This window comes from Phaenicophaeus curvirostris, chromosome 26 (assembly GCF_032191515.1).
Source record: "Phaenicophaeus curvirostris isolate KB17595 chromosome 26, BPBGC_Pcur_1.0, whole genome shotgun sequence".
In the NCBI taxonomy this organism is placed as follows: Eukaryota; Metazoa; Chordata; class Aves; order Cuculiformes; family Cuculidae; genus Phaenicophaeus; species Phaenicophaeus curvirostris.
The window spans coordinates 1,343,436-1,365,751 of NC_091417.1; the positions used below are offsets into that span (position 1 = coordinate 1,343,436).

Here is a 22,316-nt window from a genome sequence, read left to right on the forward strand (position 1 = left end):
AACTGGATGATCTTTAAGATCCCTTCCAACCCAAACCATTCTGTGGTTTTGTGGTGCAGAAAGTGCCTTCCCCACTCCATCCAACTGGCTGCAGGTCGGGATTTTCTGTTTAGAATGACAAGCCTTGTTGCTTTTAAGTCTCTTAAGGTGACTTGCAGGCTCTGTCTTGCTTGCTTCATATGGATCTACAGGGTTTACCCACAGATGGAGCCAAGCACAGCATCTGGTCACGGGAAATATGTGGAATTAAGTCAGAGCCGAAGAGATCCCGGGTGCAGAAATGGGCAGAATAATTTTGGATAGAAATGTTTCAAGGAAACATTTCCCGTTGCCCAACAAGTTAGATTAAATAGACGCTTTCTCCTCCAACTTGTCAGGTAATTACTGAAGGAAGCATATGGTATCTCCTCTGAAGTGCTGGAAGGAGACCAACACCAGGCAGAGCTGATGGAGCCAGGTGGGATCAGTCGGAGTGGGCGTCATGTGGGAAAAGCAGGATGGGGATTGAAACTGGAGGAGTTGGTGGGTGCTCGGGTCTGAACCTGTTCTGGTGCGAGTTCGCCCGTGGGGCTTGGGCACTCGGGTGCTGCGTCAACATCCTCTAGTATCTTGGAGGGACAGGAGCCAAATGACAGCTGATCAAGGCCAAGGTAAGGCACGTGTTTGTCACGGTGGGTCCCAGAAGTCTGATCGTCCAGGTGGAGCACTCACAAGTTATCTCCTGCTTATGAGCAGCACAGATTGACCAGGTATAATTTTCCATGGCGAGTCAAATGTATCCATGCAGGTGGACACCATCCCACCCACCACAGCCCACTAACCTCCCTGCTTCTTCTTCCAGAGGAGACAACGTTCGAGGCTGGAGTCAAAGTCCAGATCCATAGCCAGTCTGAGCCACCCTTCGTCCAGGAGCTGGGGTTTGGGGTGGCCCCTGGATTCCAGACTTTTGTGGCCACACAAGAGCAAAGGGTAAGTCCTAAACCTCATTTACACACCAAGATTCCTCCAGTGGGTTCATATGAGAGGTTGCTTCTACATACCAATGCCCCTTGAGAGGCGTCGTTATCATTAACAGCTATTTTTATGCCTTGCTTCAAATTGATTGGGATGAGGGCAGCTTTCTCAGCTTTGCTTCCTGTGCGTTGCCAGCAACTGTTGTGATTTTGGCCCCAGAAGTCCAGAGTGGACTTCATCCCTGGTAATTTCCATGCTTTGCTCTTCCGTGGTTATGGTTCAGCTGTGCCAGTTGCTGAAGGTGTTGGGTACCTTCCAGCCCTCCGAGAAAGGAGGGGTTTTGCCAAAAGGCTCTCACACTCGAAGGATACGAAAAGAGACAGACGAGAGTGTTTGTTATGTAGATCAGTGAGAATCCTTTCAGGTAACACAGAAATAGTCACGTTCCTTTGTACAAACCATGATGGGACCCTCATGGCTCAGGATAAATTACCATTCCCTGAGTCCCAGCGACAGCACATAGTAGACTCATAGAATTGCTTGGTTGGAAAAGGCCTTTGAGATCATCGAGTCCAACCATACCTGTCCACTACTAAACTATCCTTGAGCACCTCATCTGCCTGTCTGTTAAACCCCTCCAGGGATGGGGACTCCACCACCTCCCTGGGCAGCCTCTGCCAGCACCTGAGAACCCTTTCGGGGAAGGAATTTTTCGCAATGTCCAATATGAACCTGCCCTGGTGCAACTTGAGGCCATTTCCTTTCGTCCTGTCACTTGGGAGAAGAGACCAGCACCCACCTTGCTATGACCTCCTTTTAGGGAGTTGTAGCCAGTGATGAGGTCTCCCCTCATCCTCCTCTTCTCCAGGCTAAACAGCCCTAGTTCCCTCAGCCGCTCCTCATTAGTCTTGTTCTCCAGCCCCTTCACCAGCTTCGTTGCCCTTCTCTGGACATCACGGTGCGGATGGATGTGATGTGACGTAGCATCATTAGACCCAAATCCTGGTTAGGCATTCAGAAATCAGCCAGCAGAATAATTTTTTCCCCCAGCTTGGCTGGAGTGCTTTCATTTCTAGCCCTCCTGCCTCATTGCCTCTCAAATTTTCCTCCCTGCTCTTGCATCCACCCTCAAATGAGACATAAATCAAACTGAGGAAAGCGAACACGAGCTGTTGGAGGGTTCACTCTGATTAAGGCTCTGTGGAGATCAGAGCTGCAGTTGTTAATGCTTCAGCTCAGAGCAACACGAGAAATTCATAGAATCATAGAATGTTTGGGTTGGAAGGGACCTCAAAGATCATCCAGTTCCACCCCTGCCATGGGCAGGGACACCTCCCACTGGATCAGGGGCTCCAGGCCCCATCCAGCCTGGCCTTGAACCCCTCCAGGGAGGGGACAGCCACGACTTCCCTGGAATTCACCACCAAATATATTGTTAAGGCATTTCTCCATGGCCACCAGGTTCCAAAATCCACCTGAAGACGCTGTGATTCAGTGAGCCTAGAGGGAGATCGTCTCTCCTTCGTTATGGCGCGCTTGGGTGTAATCATCCAGGAGATAATGAACACTGTGGGTTCCCAGTGGGTAGGCGCCAGGTGGAAGCTTCTCAATTAAAGCAGAGAAATGTTTCACTGTTGATTGTTTCTTTCTCATGGAAAGGCCGGTTGGCTGGAGAAAACGAGGAGCTTTATTAGCACACAGGGCGCTCGTTTGACACGTGACGCGTTAGTGACGATACAGGCAAAGGACTGAGGCGGCAGCTGCTGAAATCCAAAGCAGAAACTGGTTTGGAAATCCATCCTGAGTGGTTTGATGCTTGTTCCCTTGACACAAGCCCTCCCACGTGGCCCCAGGGTCCTCACCTCACTCCACAGCTGCTTTTTGCTGCTCCAGGGGAGTCAGCTGCGTTCGGCAGCGCTGACACGGGGCGTGCTGCAAGGCAGAGAGGATGGAACGCTGACGGATTCATCTTGGCAGTAATTACTGAACATCAAATGCCTTCTCCATTATCTCTCCCAGGGCATCTCGTGAAGCGGTCTGGGGTCTCCAAACACTGGGACAGGGACGCTGGGGTCACGGTTGCCAGGTGGGCAAGTGACTTGTCACAGGGCTTGGAGAAAGTTGGTGGCAGAGCAGAGGGTCCTTTGTCAGACTAGGTGTAAGGAAGGGACCTTTTTCCATTCCACAGCTTCTTGAAAGGAGGTTGTAGCAAGCTTGATATTGGTCTGTTCTCCCAAGTAACAACTGATAGGGTGAGAGGGAACAGCCTCAAGTTGCACCAGGGCAGGTTCAGAATAGACATCAGGAAAAAATTCTTTGCCAAAAGGGTTCTCAGGTGCTGGCACAGGCTGCCCAGGGAGGGGGTGGAGTCCCCAGCCCTGGAGGGCTTTAAAAGACGGGGAGATGAGGTGCTCAGGGATGGTTTGGTAGTGGCCAGGTGTGGTTGGACTCAATGATCTCAAAGGTCTCGATTCCATATTGGGGCAGAAGGTCCCATGCTGGGGTCTGCCGTTTACATCCTGAACACACAGATGCCTTTGCGCGAAGCCCTCTCCTCTTTTCTCAGCAGCCAAGAGCAGGATTTTCATTTGACACATTGTCAGCTGTGAAAAACACCTCTAGCAGAATTGGCAGCCCCTTAGTGAGACCACATCCACTTCAGAGAAAAGCTACCCGTGGAGATGCCGAGGCTGGTGATGGAGAAGGGCGTCTCCAGCGGTTTATTTGCCTGCCCCGGTAGCAGGCAGCGCTGAGCAGGGTATCGCCTTGTGCCACGCAGCCGCCTGATGCTGAAAGCGTTTGGCAGCCCCTCCTCGAATGGCAGCGCCTGGCGGTAATTGGAAAGATTTGTCTTCCTTAAACATCCCAGCTTCAGCAAGATTTGGGAGCATGGCTGGGAGCTGGAGCTTGCAGCAAGAATCTCAAGGACTTAGTTTTGAGATAGAAATAGCATAAATGCTGGAGTCTATTAAGCCAGCTGCTGTAAATCTTCCCCATCCCATTGCCAGCATTAACCGTTTCATTATTTCTGCTAAAGAATTAGATTTTTATTATTTCCCATTATTTCTGTTAGTATCTATGAAAGAACGAGGTCAAGGGAGGGGTGTCTCCACCTCTATTCTGCTCTTGTGAGACTCCACCTGGGGTTCTGTGTCCAGTTCTGCAATCCCCAACAGAAGAAGGAGATGGAGCTGTTGGAATGAGTCCAGAGGCCAAGAAGACCATTCTATGGTTCTATGAAACTGTGTTTCAAAGGGCTGATCCACTGGAGAAAGACAAATTCCTCTCGGATTTTACTTGTTTGAATCCCCCTTTTCCAGCTGAGTTTTACAGCATCATCCCAGCATCTCAGCAGCATCACCTGAGCCTCTCATAACGGATCAGATAAGGTTACTTCCCCAGCTCAGCTGCTCCCCACTACGCCACCGGCACGGCGCGTTAGAGAAGATGAAAAGCACACTAAAACCAGCAATTTCTGCCAACTTGGCAATAAAAATTTAAGAGGCTTCAATTAAGGAACAGGTTCGAAGATGGAGCAATATTGTTTAATAGGGCTCTAGTGTGCCTTGGAGACTCATCCCCTCGTAAGCTTGCACGGGACAGAGAGCATCAGCCACCACCAACCGCAGTATCGGAAGTGTAATTACAGAGGCAGGAAAACGGGACACTGGGAGCAGCATCCGGCACGTCCTGGGAGCAGACTTGGGATTAGTATCTGATGGTGCTGTGCTGAGCTTTTTGGGGAGCCTCGGAAGGTTTCAATATTGCTATTTGATTTTCAAAGATTTTCCAGTTTCTGAGGAAATGGGCATCTGGAAGAGCCTGGAGCTCCAAAACCACATTTTTCTTCTGGTGTCCACTCACTTCCAGCACCTGAGGACTCGTGGGCTGCATAACCTCCTGAAGCTCTGCTCAAGGGGACCTTTCAGGTGTTGGAAGGGTTAAGCTCTTGTCCTTAAACACCACTTTTTGGGTGCTTTCATGAGCAAATGGGAAGGAACAGCACATCACACCAGCAGGCTGCAAATAGACGACTTCCAGCATCATTAACTGGGAGATGGTGCCAAGGAGCTGTGTGTACAGCAAGCTCTTTAGGCATTTTACAAGTTGAAAAGCTGCCTGGGATTGAAAATCTATTAAGTTGATGCTATTTGATGTCTTATTGAAGAACAGAGGTTTCTGGTTATTACTTCATTTGAAGCAAATGCAAACGTACCTCAGCTAGATTTTGTGATGTTCAGGGAGAGGTTTGCATCCCTCCTTGCCGATGGCTCTGTGGAATTCCGTGGCTTCACGTGGGGACCCCCATGTGGGGGAGGCAGGAGAAGGGGCTGAGCTGCAGCTCAGAGCTGAGTCAATGCAGGATGCCTCCCCAAAGCTGGATTCATTGCAGAGCTCAGCTCCTGGAAAGGAGGTTGTGGTGAGGTGGGTGCTGGGCTCTTCTCCCAAGTGGCAGGCGATAGGACAAGAGGGAATGGCCTCAGGTTGGCCCAGGGGAGGCTTAGAATGGATATCAGGAAATTTTTCTTCACCAAAAAGGTTCTCAGGCCCTGGCAGAGGCTGCCCAGGGAAGTGGTGGAGTCCCCATCCCTGGAGGGGTTTAAAAGACGGGCAGATGAGGTGCTCAAGGATGGTTCAGCAGTGGACAGGTACAGTTGGGCTCGATGATCTCAAAGGTCTTTTCTAACCAAACAATTCCATGATTCCATGAAAATAAATTAAAGAAAAGCCCCTCTCTGGCTGCAGGCAGATGTTGGCAGCTATGAGGAGGCTCAGTGCCAAGAGCAGCGTGCGAAGGGCAGCAGCGTGGCCGGGAAAAAGGGCTGTGGGAGGGAGGAGGCTGAGCTGAACGATCCCTGCTGCCTTAGCCTGCTTGCTTCCCTCCCCATTTGCTGAAATCAGCCTTTCCTTCCCTTGTGTTTTGAGCAAACAAGATCCATCCTGCTTTTAAGGAGACAAGTCAATTTGTTCCTTTTCTTTTTGGCGCCTGCCAGTTCATAACTGATTGTCGTAATCCCTAATAGCCAGGATTGGAAGAATTTAAAACCCATTTCATTAATTAATTAAGAATTAACGATTGCGAAAGCGCAAGGATGTGAGTTTGTCAACCTCAATTAGAGGCTGAAGCTGAACTTCTGTAAGTGTGAGACAACATGGTCTTCCAGCACTGGAAGCTGCTCTAAGGTCTCCCTGCAGCCTTCTCTTCTCTGGCCTGAACAACCCCAACTCTCTCAGCCTGGCCTCACAGCAGATGTTCTGCAGCCCTCGGAACATCTTCGTGGCCTCCTCTGGACCCGTTCCAACAGTTCCATCTCCGTCCTTGATGGCAGCAGAGCAGGTTGGAGGGGAGCAGCTCAACATCCTTGGGCAGCCTTTGCTGGTTCAGTGACAGAGCCCTCCTGGCAACCCCAAATTTGCATCATCTGGAAGAGGGGAAAATGATTCTTTGAAGAAGAGGAGATCTCTGCATGGCTGCACACCTCCCAGGAGGGGCTGCAGGGGAGAGAAATCAAATCCAATTAGCGTTTCTCCCATTTATGTTGTTTACACGGCTGCGGTCTGCAGGATTGCTCCCTCGTGCGTGCTGCTTTTTGCTATCTAGTGAGGTGGGCTTGGCTCCCCGGTGTGCTCTTCCAGGCGATGCAGGAGTCTCTTTATCATCCTAGGCAGGAAATTCATCTGTCAAATGTATAAAATGAGGTGGTCGGGCAGCTCTCTGGGGCCAAATGCTTTGGATATAAAGGCTTTGCTTGAGGCTGCAGCCCTGTTTTAGTGAGGAGAGCATTATGAATGGGTCCATCAGGGCTTGCAGAACGTTGGGGCTCCTGTGCCAAGGCAGGAGAGGCAACAGGAGTAGGGATGGGGCTGGTCTGCGATGGGGGAAGCAACGGGGGCTGGAGAGAACAAACTTGGGATCCTGCTGGGTGTGCTTCAGGGCAGGAAACTTTGTGAAAGAGTCTGGCCCCTTGATTTGAATCTTACACTTCAAGGTGCACTAGTTGCTGGGTAAAGCCATACCCAGTTCTGGGCCTGGATAGTCACGTCTCTGAAGGATAACGAAGCATTTCAGAGGATGAGACTGAGCAGTCCTAGCAGTGGCCTTGTTCCTGTGAGTGATGTTGTTGTGGCTCAAAACACAGATCATAGAATCATGGGATGATTTTGGTTGGAAAAGACCTTCAAGATCAAGTCCAGCCATCGATCCAGCCCTGCTAAGTTCACCTCCAGACCATGTCCCCAAGTATGACATCTACTCATCTTTTAAGCCCCTCCAGGGATGGGGACTCAACCACCTCCCTGCGCAGCCTCTGCCAGTGCCTGACAACCCTTTCAGTAAAGAAATTCCTCACAATATCCAACTTAAATCTCCTCTGGTGCATCAGAGGGGCAGAATCCCCTCCCATGCCCTGCTGGCCACACTTCTAGTGATGCAGAAGAAAGGATTGTACACCTCTTTACACTTTTAAACAGGGAAAGCCTTTATCATGGGCAGAAAGAAACCTCTGCAAGTGTTAGCATACCAAGAGGCCGTTTGTGCTATCAAGCATCAGTGATTCTGAGAACAGTGAGGTGGGAGGGAGGGTTGTTGCACCTATTCCTGCACTTTTAGGGAGCCAAAAAAGTGAATTGTGTGTGTGAGAGCGTGCACGGGGATGTGTGTGGCTGTGGCAAGGCAGCAAATCCCCAAATAACAGCACACTTCTCAGGAGAAACAACCCAGCCTTGCTTTGCAGTATCGGGGTCGTCGGTGCTCGTGGTCCTGGCTACAAAAAGGGCCATAACTCTTTTAATGAAGTTGCATTGATTAGGGGTTAATTAATCATTCAGCCCATGCTCCTCCTGCAAGACGCGGTGCCAGCTCACAAGCACGGTGGCTCAAATCCAGCGCTGGCTGAGCGAAAAAGCACGTAAGCTAAAAATCTGATTGCAGCTCCGTTTCCTGATCCCGTCACCTACATTCAGAATAAAATTTAAAGGGCTTAAAAGATTTGTGTGTAGCCGTGCTCGGAAGAGAGCTGATACCATCTGAGACAGCGATTATTTATTCTCCTTTATCACACACAACATGCAACATATGGGCCCCTTTCTCTACCGCCGATGACTAAATGATGGCATCTGGTACTCTATTATATTGCAAGTGTAAAGCAAATGAGAAAAGATCCCCTTCAAACAGCGCTTTGCTATTGTCACAGAGACGCTCTTGATATTTTCATTCCAAGGTGCTGCTTTGCTGACTTTCCAACCCATCTCATTCAGACCTGGGCTTGTTCCTTGGAGGATGCTGAGATTGCTGGGAAGTGTTTTTTCCCACCACCTCCCCCCATAGTGGCTCAGCTGGTCCCCGCAGATGGGATCCCTCTGTCACCTGCTGCATCTTCACACCTGATGGATGTTGTTTGTTTTCAGATTGAACCCGCTGAGCACAGAAATCAGTGTATGAAGAGCTCTCGCTGTTATGGAATCATAGAATGGTTTGGGTTGGAAGGGACCTTGAAGTCCATCCAGATCCCTCCCTCTGGATCCGGTTGCTCCAAGCCACATCCAGCCTGGCCTGGAACCCCTCCAGGGATGGGGCCGCCACCACTGCTCTGGGCAATGCCAGAGCCTTCCCACCCTCATTGTGAAGAATTTCTTCCTAATGTCTAAACTAAATCTTCCCCCTTCCAATTTAAAACCATTCCCCCTCGTCCTGTCACTCCATGCCCTTGGAAAGGCTGCAGCCTCGGAGAAGGCAGACGAGTCAATCATGTACTTTTCCAAACAGCCATACTCAGGGAGATGGATACCCATAGCTTGATGCTTGATCCTTGAGGTCCCTTTCAACCTGATTCTATGATAGATACACATTATCCCCTCTCCTGATGCACCATGATGATGAGGAACCTGTCTTCTTCTCCCCTGTTTGCACACCTCCTCGCTTGAGGCTCATAACTTGCTCTGCTCAGTGCTAGTTAAATGCAAACCCTCCTTCTTCTTCCTGCTTTATTCAACACAGATACCAAGATAAGAGAATCAAGACTCTAAAATCCACCACAGCAACACTTAATTCAAAGCCCAGAACATGCTGGAGCCCTCACGGCCAAATTTACCTGTTCCTCTTCTGCCTGCAGCTTGGCAGCCTTTCCCATTTCTCTTTATCTTTGCTAAATGCTCTGCACTACTCTTTTCTAGGGAGCAGAAAATAGCAGTCCCCTAACCCCCCCTTCTCTGTGTTTTAAAGCAGCGTCCAATTTGCTGTGATTTGCTCCAAACACAGAACGTTTTGTGCTGGCAAAGCACGAGAGCTGAACAAAAACATTCCTTTAAAAACTGTACTAACATTAATCATAGCCTAAAATAAATATGTAAACATATGTTGATGGACTGTGAGACTGGGACCTAGCGGCAAGGCTCCGCAGTGCTCGTTTGGGTCTCCCCTGGAGATGTGTGGGAAAGGGAGGAGAAAAGAGATGACCCACAGCAGGGAGGCATGAGGCTGTCAGATGAATAATCATAGAATCATGGAACGGTTTGGGTTGGAAGGGACCTCAAAGCCCATCCAGTTCCAATCCCCCATGGGCAGGGACACCTCCCACTGGATCAGGGGCTCCAAGCCCCATCCAACCTGGCCTTGAACCCCTCCAGGGATGGGGCAGCCACCCCTGCTCTGGGCAACCTGGGCCAGGGCCTCCTCACCCTCACCTGGAAGAATTTCTTCCTAACATCCAATCTAAATCTCCTCCCTTCCAATTAAAAGCCATTGCCCTCATCCTATCACTCCAGGCCCTTGGAAAAAGCCCCTCCCCAGCTTTCCTGGAGCCCCTTTAAGTGCTGGAAGCTGCTCTAAGGTCTCCCTGGAGCCTTCTCTTCTCCAGGCTGAACAACCCCAACTCTCTCAGCCTGTCCTCACAGCAGAGGTGCTCCAGCCCTGGGATCATCTCCATGACCTCCTCTGGACCTGTTCCAACAGTTCCATCTCCTTATGCTGGGGTCTCAAAATCCTGCTGTGACCTTTCCTTGCAACACCACCGCTTGGTCCTCTCCTTAAAATTGTGCTCAGGTCGGGTAGGGGGTCTCCTCTGCAGCAAGAGAAGGGAGATGCTGCACCCTGCTCCTCCCCTCCTGTCCCCAGTGTCCCCTGACACCCCGCTCCTCCCTCTCTTGCAGCTGACGTACCTGCCTCCGCCGTGGGGTGAATGTCGCTCGTCGGATATGGGCTTAGACTTCTTTCCCGTTTACAGCATCACGGCTTGCAGGATCGACTGCGAGACCCGCTACATTGTGGAAAACTGCAACTGTAAAATGGTCCACATGCCAGGTGAGTGCGGCAGGGGAGGGGGGATCAGGGACCCCATCCCTCCAGCCCCGTAGTCCCCAGCTCCCTGGCAGCAGTGGTGACTGGTGGCTGTGTCCTTTCTGTGCAGGGGATGCTCCCTTCTGTACCCCAGAGCAGTACAAGGAATGCGCCGAGCCTGCGCTCGGTGAGTACCAGCAGAGATCCCCGGGTACCGTGGGTGTCCCAAGCTGGTGGGTCTTGAGCAGCCTGCGTCCTCCTGGCTGGCAGGACTGGGGTGATCTAGAGCAGCTGCAGACTGGTCTAACTCTGTGACCTTCTCCAGGTTTGCTTGCTGAAAAGGACAGCAATTACTGCATCTGCAGGACACCCTGTAACCTGACCAGGTACAACAAAGAGCTCTCCATGGTCAAGATCCCCAGCAAAACCTCGGCCAAGTACCTGGAGAAGAAGTTCAACAAGTCAGAAAAATATATCTCGTGAGTGTCGCAGAGAACAGATCTCCTTTACTTTATGGGTGGGAGGCGTCCAAAGCCCCACTGGCTGTTTAAACCAGCCTGTGCTGAGACCAGAGCTTGTTAGTGCCTCAGTCACCAAGCAGAGGTGTGTCCTTCAGGGAGGGTTAGGGTGAAACCCTTGAAGAGATGAGGTGTAGGTTGCTTGCTTCATCTCCATAGACTTGTTTCTAGATAACTGGATGTTCCTTCCCTGGCCTTGTCTTCATAAGCATGCTCTGTATCCACCAAGAAATGTGCAAAGACTCCTCAAAGACTGCCCCAAAAGTCCCATTTTTATTCTTGTCCCAAAGCACAGGAGGCCACTGGTGGCTGATGCTGTTGTCCTCTTTCTACAGAGAGAATATTCTTGTGCTGGATATATTTTTTGAAGCACTCAACTATGAGACGATCGAGCAGAAGAAAGCCTACGAAGTGGCAGCCTTACTTGGTAAGAAGTGAGGGGTGCAGTTTGGAGTCTGTGTGAGCCTGTGCTGGAGCCTGTGTGTGTCCATGGGACAAAGAGACACCAGGAGTGGGTGCACAGCTTACGGGCATTGCTGTGAAAATCCCAGCCAGGTCCAGACCCCTTCCTGGTCCACATTCTTTCATCCTTGTCTTTTATTTTCCTTCCAACATCAAGCTGTGCCATGAACATCCCAGGGACGACAGCTAGTCCACATGTCACCTGTGAAAGGTCAACAGGAGCTGTTCCGTCTCTCTCTGCTACCAGGGCCTAGTTATTTGGAAATCTTGGGGTGATGGTTGCTCTCTGGTGCCCCTCATGCTGGAAGGACAGTGTGTGGGAGGCGGACAGCTCTCCATCTACCCTTCTAGGAGGCCCATATACCCATCACTTCTTGCATGCTCCAAATCATCCTCCTTTCCAGCCAGGACCCTGAGCTCTTTACCTTTGGCTGGTGCCCCACGGCTCGAAGGAGAAGGTGGAGTTGTTGACTTGCTCTGCCTCAAACTAGGTCAAGCCTTGAGATGCTCCCCTGAAAAAACAACCCCCTTTCCTCTTTTTGGCAGGTTTGGGTTTTTTCTCAGCTCCAGGGCACGTTACCTAATTCTTCTCCAGCATCTTTCTTCTTCCACTGCCTAGTTTGGGAATTGGGCTTTGGGATTCCTGGGATGAAGCCTGCTGTCTGACAGATGGCTTCCTCAGATGCCAGTGTGCAGTATGGCATCCTCGTTAGGCTTCCAGATGATGGCTTCGTTAGCAGGAGAAGCGCTTTGGTGACCGGCAACTTCCTTCCCGAGATGCTTTTCACGGTGGTAGAGCTGTTGGTGTTTCTGAAGGTCATTCCTTGCGTTTCTCCACTCTTCAGGGACCAAGGCAGCTGCACCATGGGTGCTTCTAAGAGCGTTTATTGTTGACCATCCAGATGTTGTTCTCTCTCCTAGGTGACATTGGAGGCCAGATGGGGCTCTTTATTGGTGCTAGCATCCTCACTATACTGGAGCTCTTCGATTATATATATGAGGTAAGACCCTCGCCCTTTGCCTCCTCTGGCAGGCTGTGGGTTTGCCAGGCCAGGGTGATCAGGGACCGGGACCCTCCGTGCCTAATGGGCCCACATGGATTATTAACTTTAATTAATGGTCCTGTGTAACTCACGCTCTATGGGGTCGGTCACGGCTACGTAGCGTGGTGTGGAGGTCCCTGCCTCAGCAGGGCGTTCTCCAGATGGGAAGGGTTGGCCTGCAGCCCATGGCATGGGCATAGCTGGGGTCACTTGGCACTCTGCCTCTGCTAATTAAGTTTGCTGCTTGTTTGGGCTAATTAAGCACCACTTCCATGTGGTTGTGCTGCTGCTTCCCACCCTGAAGGTTGCACTGCCTGGGGTGCTGCTTGGGGACCTGCTGCTGCATCCTCCTGTGCCCATCCCCAGCTGAGCTTCTCCCAGCAGCGTGCCATTACCATCTTCTCATCAAAACACCTTTAATTAATTCCTAAGTCCCAGCCCAGTTGTCAGGCAAGAGAATCAATGAGGCCAGACCTTGTAGTACTCCCGGGGGTGGAAAAAAACCCAGTCCCTGTTATCTGTTGTCTGCAGCTCTGCCAGCAGCCCTGGAGCAAGGAGCTTTCTAGGAAACACTGAGACAAGCTCAAGTGAGGTCCCGTGGCTCTGGGGTGGCTGAGAGCAGCTGCTCTGGAGAAAAGCGCAAGCCCTCTTTAATGGGAAGGATTGCGAGAAGCAATCTGGAGGGGATGTTGCTTTCTTGGCAGCCCTCCCTCCTGCTGCCCTGCAGCAGCAGAGTTACAACCCTTGGATGTTCTTAATCTCTTTTTGCCTAAGCAAGATCCCCCCGTGAACGCTGATTTCTCAGCCTCCCCTGTAGGCTTCATCCCTCCAGCATCCTCGAGGATTCATTAATTCAGCCAGGAGAAGAGAAGGCTCCAAGGAGACCTTATAGTGACCTTCAGTACCTGAAGGACCTACAGGAAAGCTGGGGAGAGACTGTTTACCAGGGCTTGTAGTGGCAGGACCAGGGGGAGTGAGGATAAACTGGAGAGGGGCAGATTTAGACTAGACAGGAGGAATTTCTTCACAGTGAGGGTGGGGAGGCCCTGGCCCAGGTTGCCCAGAGCAGGGGTGGCTGCCCCATCCCAGGAGGGGTTCAAGGCCAGGTGGGATGGGGCTGGGAGCTCGTGATCCAGTGGGAGGTGTCCCTGCTTGTTGCAGGGGGGTTGGAACTAGATGATCTTTGAGGTCCCTTCCAACCCAAACTGCTCTGTGACTCTAATTCAGTTCATCTGCTGCTCACCTGGTGATTTTAAGGCAGTGGCTTTGGTCCCCCTGCCCCCAGATCTGTGATATCTTCATCCTGCCTAGTCCAGCGCTCTCGTAGCCCTCTCTCAGCCCCATATCGTGATGGGACCAGGGAATTTTAATCCCATGTGATGTTGCCATCAGGGGTGGTTCATGGCTGTTGCCTTAGAGTGTCCAAGCCAGGTGGGTGCACAGGGATGTCAGGCAACTGCGGTCCCTGCTCCAAGCTCACTGGGGTATCTTGAATATCATTCTTCATCTTATTAAAGTTGGGTTGCTGGCTTTATGTTTTATGACAGTCGCTCATCATCACAGTCCCTTCTGGGCCGCTGTTAGCATGTGGTGGCATTATTCTGCAATAAAATATATTGAAAATTACAAGCATAAAGCTCATAATTGCTTCAGAGTGCAAACAAAACCCATGCCTCGCTTTATATCTCAGTCTGAATGCACACAATATTTTTGCTCCAGCCCCTCAAGGTCTTTCTTGGAGTGAGGGACCCAAAACTGAACCCAGGATTCGAGGTGCAGCCTCCCCAAGGCCAAGCACAGGGATGATCCTCTCCCTGCTCCTCTGGCCACCCTGAGGCTGATCCAAGCCAGGGCTGTTGGCCTTCTTGGCCACCTGGGCCACTGCTGGTTCATGTTCAGCTGCTGTCAACCAACACACCCCCAGGATCTATCTCCCTTCCCTAGGAACTGACCCAGTTTTTCAAGCTTTTAACTTTCTTCCTTTTCTTTTTTTGTTTTATTTTCCCCCAGTGGAAATTTTTCAGAAAAAAAAACTCCTTTTCAACCTTTCTGGGATTTCCCTTGAAAATACGTTCTCCAGCAGCAGCAGTTGCCAGGGAAATAATGCTGCTGAGAAAGGAAACAGCATTCACATAGCTGACATTTTTCAATAAACACCCAAATATATTTGAAAAAATAAGATTTGGAGGTTTTTTTGTCTACGTGTAGAGTTCAGTTTTGACACATGAGGTTGTTTTCTTGGAAAGATTGTCTCCTTCTCCAGATCATTTTAAGATGTTCTCCAAACCCAGCATATCACAATACTGAATATTAGGAAACAATACTGAATATTAGGAAAATACTGAATATTAGGGAACTTAAAGGAAAATCACCCAAAGGGTGGTGGAGCACTGGAACAGCTCCCCAAGGAAGCAGTCACGGCAGCTGAGGGAGCTGGGGCTGTTTAGTCTGGAGAAAAGGAGACTGAGGGTTGTGCAGGGACTGGAGTTGGACTCAATGGTCCTGGATCTCTTCCAGCTCAGGACATTCTATGATTCTAAGTCGATTCTGTGGTTCTATCCCCTGGGGCAGTGGACTCAGCCCCGATGGATGAGGCTGCCCCACGCCTCACGGGTGCCCACGAGGGCAAGGCAGATGTTCTTGCCTCTTCCTGCCCACCTTAACCCAACCTCCCTCTTTCGCAGCTGATCAAGGAGAAATTATTAGACCTGCTCGGAAAGGAGGAAGAGGAAGGGAGCCACGATGAAAACGTGGTAAGGAGCCCCCTTGGGAGAGAGAGGGACATCGCCCTGCCCCGTTGGCTCCATAGGCGGGCGAAGTCGCTCAGCGTGGATGCAGCGTTTGGCCCTGACTTATTTCCAAAGGACAGACGCTGAAGAAAGGAAATAGAGCTTGGGGAGGGGCAGGGAGCACCCAGAAGCTGTGGGGTAACCCTGTCCCCTGCTCTCCATCCGCAGAGCACTTGCGACCCCATGCCAAATCATTCGGAAACCATCAGCCACACTGTGAACGTGCCACTGCAGGCAACCCTGGGAACGCTGGAGGAGATCGCCTGCTGACACCATCCGACCGCTCCACAGTGCCAACACCTAAGGAAGGAAAACTGCACAGGAAAGCAGGGACCAAGCTCAGGTTTGCAACGGGGGCAAAAAAAAATAAATAAAATATCTATATTAAAAAAAAAAAAAGAAGAAAATCGCTATGCATTTAAAAGAAATAAATATATATATTATATATATATATATACTCTGCCAAAACTAAGCGAGAGGCGCCTTGGACTTGACTTGTGTTGTCCTTTCCTGTGGGGGGGTTGTCTTCAAGATGTGAAGGCAGCAGCTCAATTTTTGAACTGTACAAAACAGAGAGACCACCACCACAAACCAACCTGAAGCCCTGCCAGTTCCCACCCTGCCAAATGTACAAAGCACTTGCATGCCAGTTCTTTTTATGGCGAGATATTCCTAGCTGTCTTTATAAGCTCTGTTCCTCTTTACAGTCTCTGATTTTCACTACAAGAAGGAACTCGCGGGCCCAGCCATCCCCTGAAATCACCATTACTAACGTCGTAGGCTGAATTAGAATAAAGAAACAAAAAGTCGCAGCTCTTGGATTCTTCCATTCTTGTCCTTCGTGTCAGTCTGTGATGACTCTTAAGCTCAGCCGGGTCCCCTGCAGCCCGGCCACCGCCCCCCCAGGTGAGCATCCCTGCAGAGGGAACGGACCAGGTGGCTCTTGGTGGATCATCTCCCCTCCCCAGCTGCGGTGCCGCACTCCTCCGTCTGCAGTGCCTGGATAGTCCGTCTGCGAGGGGTGGGCACGGGGCGCTGGGGTTCTTTCTTCGTATTTTTTTTTTGAATGATGATTTTTTTAAATTTTTTTACCTTTTTTTTTTCTATTTTTTTTCCCCATGAATGGATTCTGTGCTTTCTCCTCGTTCTCATGACTGATATTAAAGCTGGTCTTGTGGAAATGGCCAGGCTGTGTCATTTCTGCCTCACTCCCCCCTCTACCAACCCGAACTGGAGCCCTTGGCACAGGGTGAGGGGCAGACGTGGGGATGAGCCCATCCGGGTGCTGCCCTTGGCTGGTCCTTACCCCTTGCCCCTCTTCCTTTAGCACTTGGGCTCAAGATGCACCACGGGGTTCAGATTAAACATCAGGAAAAAGTTCTTCACCAAAATGGTTCTTGGGCACCGGCAGAGGCTGCCCAGGGAGGTGGAGGAGTCCCCATCCCTGGAGGTGTTCAAAGTGAGGTAGATGAGATGCTCAGGGATGGTTCGGTAGTGGACAGGTATGGTTGGACTCATTAATCTCAAAGGTCGTTTCCAACCTAGAGATTCTCTGATCCTCACGCCTCCCGATGGGGTTGGCACAATGACCAGGTCGTGCTCCCTATCTGCGCCACAGTGGTGGGGGCAGCTCCAGTGTTGTGGACTGTGGTCATCTCTTGGAGTCTCATTTATTAGCCATGAGGAGTTTAAACAGAACTCTCCTGCTGCTGCACTTCCTTGGCAAGTTCTAGAAGCTGCTTTGAGGGTGACCCGCCTGTACAGACATGGCACAAGCCATGAGCAGCGATGCAGTGTGCAAGGTAGGTCGCTCACAGTGAGTTTGAAGTTCAGCACTGATGGATTTATGCTTAACTAGAAGGTCTCCCCCATCCCCACCTCCTGCCACGGGATCACAGCCGAGGTTGCTCCAGCAGTGACGCCGAGGGGCTGCGCAAGCCCACAGCTTGAAGGCTCCTGGTGTTAAGACGCCCTTTAAGCCTAGAGAGGCAGCGCTGATCGGAGCCACCTCGGCTTTCAGACGGGCTCTCAGCACAGGTTTCTGATTCAAGAGCCCTTCTCCCTTCAGCTGCCTGTCCTCTTCTGCCTGAAGAGCCGGTGTTTGGGGAGAGCTGGAGGAGTCAAAACACGGCATCTCTTGCTGGTGTTCAGTACAACACAGCTGGAGAGCATCCAGAGAAGGCCACAAAGTTTGTGAAGGGGCTAGAGGGAAAGCCATATGAGGAGCACCTGAAGTCACTTGATCAGTTCAGCCTGGAGAAGACAAGATGGAGGGGAGACCTCATCACAGTCTGCAGCTTCTTCACAAGGGCTGGAGGAAGAGCAGGAACTGATTTCTTCTCTCTGGAGCTGGAGGAATGGCAGGAAGATGCCAGGGGAGGGTTAGGTTGGACATTAGGAACAGGTCCTTCCCCCAGAGGTTGGTGGAGCCCTGGAACAGCTCCCGGGGAAGCAGTCACAGCATCAAGCCTGACAATATTCCAGAAGCCTTTGGCCAACACCTTCAGCCCCACGGTGTGAACGTTGGGGTGTCCTGCACAGGAACAGGAGTTAGACTCGATGATTCTTGTGGGTCCCTTCCATAGCAGGACGTCTGTGATTCCATGATTCAACTATCAGAGCCTCACTCACTCTGAGCCGGAGCCGGGCACATCCCTGTGGACAGCAGCTGTCCCACTGCCACCCTCCCTCCATGGAACACGAAGCCTCATTCAAGCAGCATTTCCTGGGAGGGCTGCTGGTGCATCGCAAAAGGTTCAACCAGGAGCTTCAAGGGCGGACGTGAGGCTTGGCAAGCTGCCTGCCAGCGAAACAAAAGTTCAAGTCATTTGGTTTAACAAAGGAAAGGTGAAAAGGTGGCTCCATCAGTCCATAAATTCTTCTGTGGAGAGATTTCTAATAAAGAGTTCTTTAATCTGGCAGACGAAGTCAGAATGGGAAGGAGAAGGGGGGTCATGAAAGGGCAAAGCTAAACGCTAAATGAAAACTAAATAAAAGAGCCTGCCTGGGATCATGGATGGTCCCTCAGCCCCTGAATTCTTTAAATTAAGACAGGATCTCCTTTTCCAATAGATGATGTGCTTCTAGAGGAGGTCCCTTCCCCTTGCCCACTCTCTGGGGTGGCTCATGGAGGAGACAGTGAAGATGTGTTGTGGTCAGCAGGACGAGGGAGGGGATTCTGACCTTCTGCTCCATTCTTGTGAGACCTCACCTGGGGTCCTGTGTCCAGTTCTGGAATCCCCAGCAGAAGAAGGAGATGGAACTGTTGGAATTGGTCCAGAGGAGGTCACAAAGATGATTCTGAGGGCGGGAGCACCTCTGCTGTGAGGACAGGCTGAGAGAGTTGGGGTTGTTCAACCTGGAGAAGAGAAGGCTCCAGGGAGACCTTAGAGCAGCTTCCAGCACTGAAAGGGGCTCCAGGAAAGCTGGGGAGGTGCTCTGGATCAGGAGGTGCAGGGATAGGATGAGACAAACGGTTTTAAATTGGAAGGTTAAAGATCTAAATTTAACATTAGGAAGAAATTCTTCACCATGAGGGTGGAGAGACCCTGGCCCAGGTTGCCCAGAGAAGCGGTGGCTGCCCCATCATAGTATCATAGAATGCTTTGAGTTAGAAAGGACCTTAAAGCCCATCGAGTTCCAACCCCCTGCCATGGGCAGGGACACCTCCCACTAGATCCTCACATCTGCATCCTGATCTTCTCACCTGCCTCCCGATGCTCTTCTCTTGGTGCTCTCACATGCCAGTGATCAGGTATTGAGATCTTGGAGCTCTGAATCAAGTGAGGTGGGAGAAACTTCACAAGAAGGTCCATCACCCCATGAGGGCTTAGACACTTTGGTGGTGTGGTCTCCAGACAAGAGCTCTTCAACACCTCTGGAAGCTCTTCAACAGCTCAGCCCTGTTCTGTTTCCTCAGAACAACACCCAGCAGGAATGGCCCCAAAATCATGAGATCACCTTAAACAATCATGAGAATTTTCTCTTAAGAAAACCAAACTGTAATCCAAACGGGGTGTTGTTTTCTCTTCCTGTTCCTCCCACCTTCTGAGCGGGAAAGGTGACATTCGCTTCACAGCTTCAAACGCTCAGGAGGAAGCCTGGAAACATGCAAAGAAAACTGCGATTCTCACGCAAATCCTCTGCTTCCACCCACCTGCACAGCGAGGAGCTGGTGAGACTCCGGGTGCGCTCACAGGGGTTGTCAGCACGGTCCCACTATTTGAAAAGCCCGTGGCACGGCGCGTTGGAGGATTTTCCAGCTTCCTGGCTCTGCTCTGCCTCTTGTCCTCATCCCCACAAGGATCTGCGGATTCGGCAGACACAGATGTTTTGCGCCTGGATGGAGTCATGAAGAAGCCAGGAACTGTAGCTGTTGGAATATCTCAGGAGGTGCTCCAGCTCTCTGATCGTCTTCTTGTCCTCCTCTGAACCCACTCCAACAGATCCATGTCCTTCCTGGGCTGAGGGCTCCAGAACTGAACACAGAGCTCCAGGTGAGGTCTCATAAGAGCAGAGGGGCAGAATCCAGTTCCACTCACCTGGGATGGGCAGGGACACCTCCCACTGGATCAGGGGCTCCAAGCCCCATCCAACCTGGCCTTGAACCCCTCCAGGGATGGGGCACCCACCACTGCTCTGGGCAGCCTGGGCCAGGGCCTCCCCAGGCTTATCGGGAAGAATTTCTTCTTAATGTCTAATCTAAATCTTCACCCTTCCAATTTAAAGCCATTTCCCCTCATCTCTCCTACCTTTTAAAACCAACCCCCCTTGTCCTATCCCAGCACTCCCTCATCAAAAGCCCCTCCCCAGGTTGCCTGGAGACCCTTTCAGTGCTGGAAGCTTCTCTAAGGTCTCCCTGGAGCCTCCTCTTCTCCAGGCTGAACAACCCATTCCAACAGTTCCATCTCTTTCTTATGCTGGGAATTCCAGAGCTCGATGGGAGGTCCCGGCTGCCTCCTTCCCTCCACCCCGGGAGAGCAATGCCACTCACTCAAAAGCACTGTAGACAAAGAGGCTGCTACAGCCACAAAGTTGGTTGTTCATGGCTATTAAGTGGCCTAATTACCACATGTGGCCTCTGGGTTTCATTAGCAGATTGAGTCACTCCTCCAAATAAGCATCATCCCTGCAATGCCCTTTCAGCCCACCAGAAAGTCTCCAAAGCACATTGATGGCCATCCCTGCTCTAAGATGCTGACATACCAACATGTTAATGGGTCTCAGCTCCGAGTCACAGCTTTGCCATCTTCCTGCCACCCCCACCGCTGTCTCTTGTACTCAGGCGCTTCTGTTCTCATCACCAGTTCATCTCCCAGAGGGACCATCCCTCCTCCTCCTCCAGCCAGCTCATCTGCTAACTCTCAACCTTCCCAGCGACCTCCTCAGCATTAAGGCAAAACAAGCCCCTCTTGGGATGCAGCACGTGATGGAGATGTGCTGTTTGGCTGATGTAATTGATATGAAAGTGGAGAAAGGGCACGGTTGTGGGTTTGATAAGGGAACACGACAAAGCTGTTACATCTCCCAACCTTCCCTTTCAAGCTGACGAGTCCTGAAAAATTCAAAAGCCCATGCGCACGTGTGCGTCTGTCACATCTTCCCTCTGGTGTTTGTGTGCAAGTGAGAGCTCAAAATAGCAACGTGATGACACCTTGGTCGGGGCCATTTTGCAGGATGCCCAAATGGCAGCTTTATGTGCCAGCACTGCTATCACGGCACGTCTGATTCAAAACATGTACAAGAACGGAGGGACAACTCAAGCTGGTGACACCCTGTTGATTTTCCCTCTTTTGCAGGGTTTTCTGGCTGCATCAGAGCAAAACGGGTTCAGTCTTGGAGTCTCCTTTCCAAAGCCATAGGATCATTGAATCATGGAATTGTTCAAATTGGAAGAGACCTCAAAGCTCATCCAGCGGGAGGTGTCCCTGCCCCGGGCAGGCAGGGTTGGAACTGGATGGGCTTTGAGGTCCCTTCCAACCCAAACCATTCTATGATTCTGTGAAACTGAGCCTTTTCTTTTCATCAGAGAAGCTTTTTCCAGCAGCTACAACCTCTGGAGATAATCTGATTCCTGACAACAGTCAGATTTCTGGATGCTCCAATTCCTTCCCTCTGGCAGCCCTGCTTTTTAAACACCCGCCAAAACTGTGAAGCGATTTTCCAGGAGGCATAAATTCTCTCTGTACGTCATACAGGCAGCTTGTCGACAGGAAGCTGAAGTTTTCCTCCTGTTAATTTTAGTTGCTGAAAGTTATTTCTCGTATGGTTTTGCTTGTAGAAAAATCTTAATTCATTTTGATCCTGATTGTACCCATCCAGTCCAATTCAGCTCTTCTCTCATCTTTTTAATATCCTCCTCTGATAACATCAAAAAGCCTCTTCTCTGTCACCACCGCGCTCACGCTTCCTCTTGGCATGTCACTTTTATTAATTTGTGCTTTCAGAGGTCTCCTCGTCTCTGCGTCAGGAGGTATTAACTTCAAACATCGCAAGCAAGCTGCTCGGTGTGGGGGCTGACAGGCAACTGCCATCTCCTCGGGAGCCCGCGATGCTAAATGTACTCGTTACGTTTTCCCTGGTGAGGGTTTTTACGTGGTGCGTTTGCTTCCGGAGGCACAAGGCACTCTGAAATTTTGCTGTCTTGTGTATTGAAGAGTCAAAGAGACCAGCAGGGCAGCGAGCTGAGCAAAGGAGAAGAGCAGGTCCAAGCACTCACAGGTCCAAACGAATGGAGATCCAGCTGGTTTTCCAACATAGAATCGCTTGGTTGGAAAAGACATTTGAGATCATTGAGTTCAACCATACCTGTCCACTACTAAACCAGCCCCGAGCACCTCCTCTGCCTGTCTCTTAAGCCCCTCCAGGGATGGAGGCTCCATCACCTCCCTGGGCAGCCTCTGCCAGTGCCCGAGAACCTTTTCAGTGAAGAAATGTTTCCTGATGACCAATCTAAACCTGCTGTGGTGCAACTTGAGGCCATTCCCTCTCATCCTATCCACACGTGGACAAGTTGATGGGTAATGACGTGGGTGAAGGGACCTGATGCCCATTCAGTGAAAAAGTGGACTGGGTTAGCCAGAGAGGTCGTAGACGCTCCATCCCTGAAAGCATTCAAGGTCAGGTGGGATGGGACTCTGGTCAACCCGACTGAGTTGAAGATGTCCCTGCTCACTGCAGGGAGGTTGGAAGAGACCTTTAAAGGGCACCCAGTCCAACCAGTTCTGTGATTCTACACACACCGGCATTCACCGCTGTGGCCACGCACACCCCAGCT

The 22,316-nt window shown here is 50.9% G+C and overlaps 1 protein-coding gene across 4 annotated transcripts in view; it reads left to right on the plus strand.

Annotated features, from left to right (window-relative positions):
- Positions 1 to 16,100, plus strand: part of LOC138731202 (acid-sensing ion channel 2) — a 308,363-nt gene extending 292,263 nt beyond the window's left edge. Inside the window, exons 3-11 of one of the 4 annotated variants that reach the window (XR_011339139.1) lie at positions 842 to 969; positions 10,102 to 10,252; positions 10,359 to 10,415; positions 10,554 to 10,707; positions 11,082 to 11,173; positions 12,130 to 12,209; positions 14,936 to 15,004; positions 15,209 to 15,383; positions 15,748 to 16,097. Coding sequence is in view for 3 of the 4 variants with exons in the window: in XM_069877011.1 (XP_069733112.1) it covers positions 842 to 969; positions 10,102 to 10,252; positions 10,359 to 10,415; positions 10,554 to 10,707; positions 11,082 to 11,173; positions 12,130 to 12,209; positions 14,936 to 15,051; positions 15,204 to 15,414 (989 nt within the window). In the remaining variant the exon portion in view is untranslated. Of the gene's footprint in view, positions 1 to 841; positions 970 to 10,101; positions 10,253 to 10,358; positions 10,416 to 10,553; positions 10,708 to 11,081; positions 11,174 to 12,129; positions 12,210 to 14,935; positions 15,052 to 15,203 lie in introns of all 4 variants that reach the window. The other 3 variants (XM_069877011.1, XM_069877009.1, XM_069877010.1) reach the window with 3 other exon arrangements.
- The last annotated feature ends 6,216 nt before the right edge of the window (positions 16,101 to 22,316 follow it).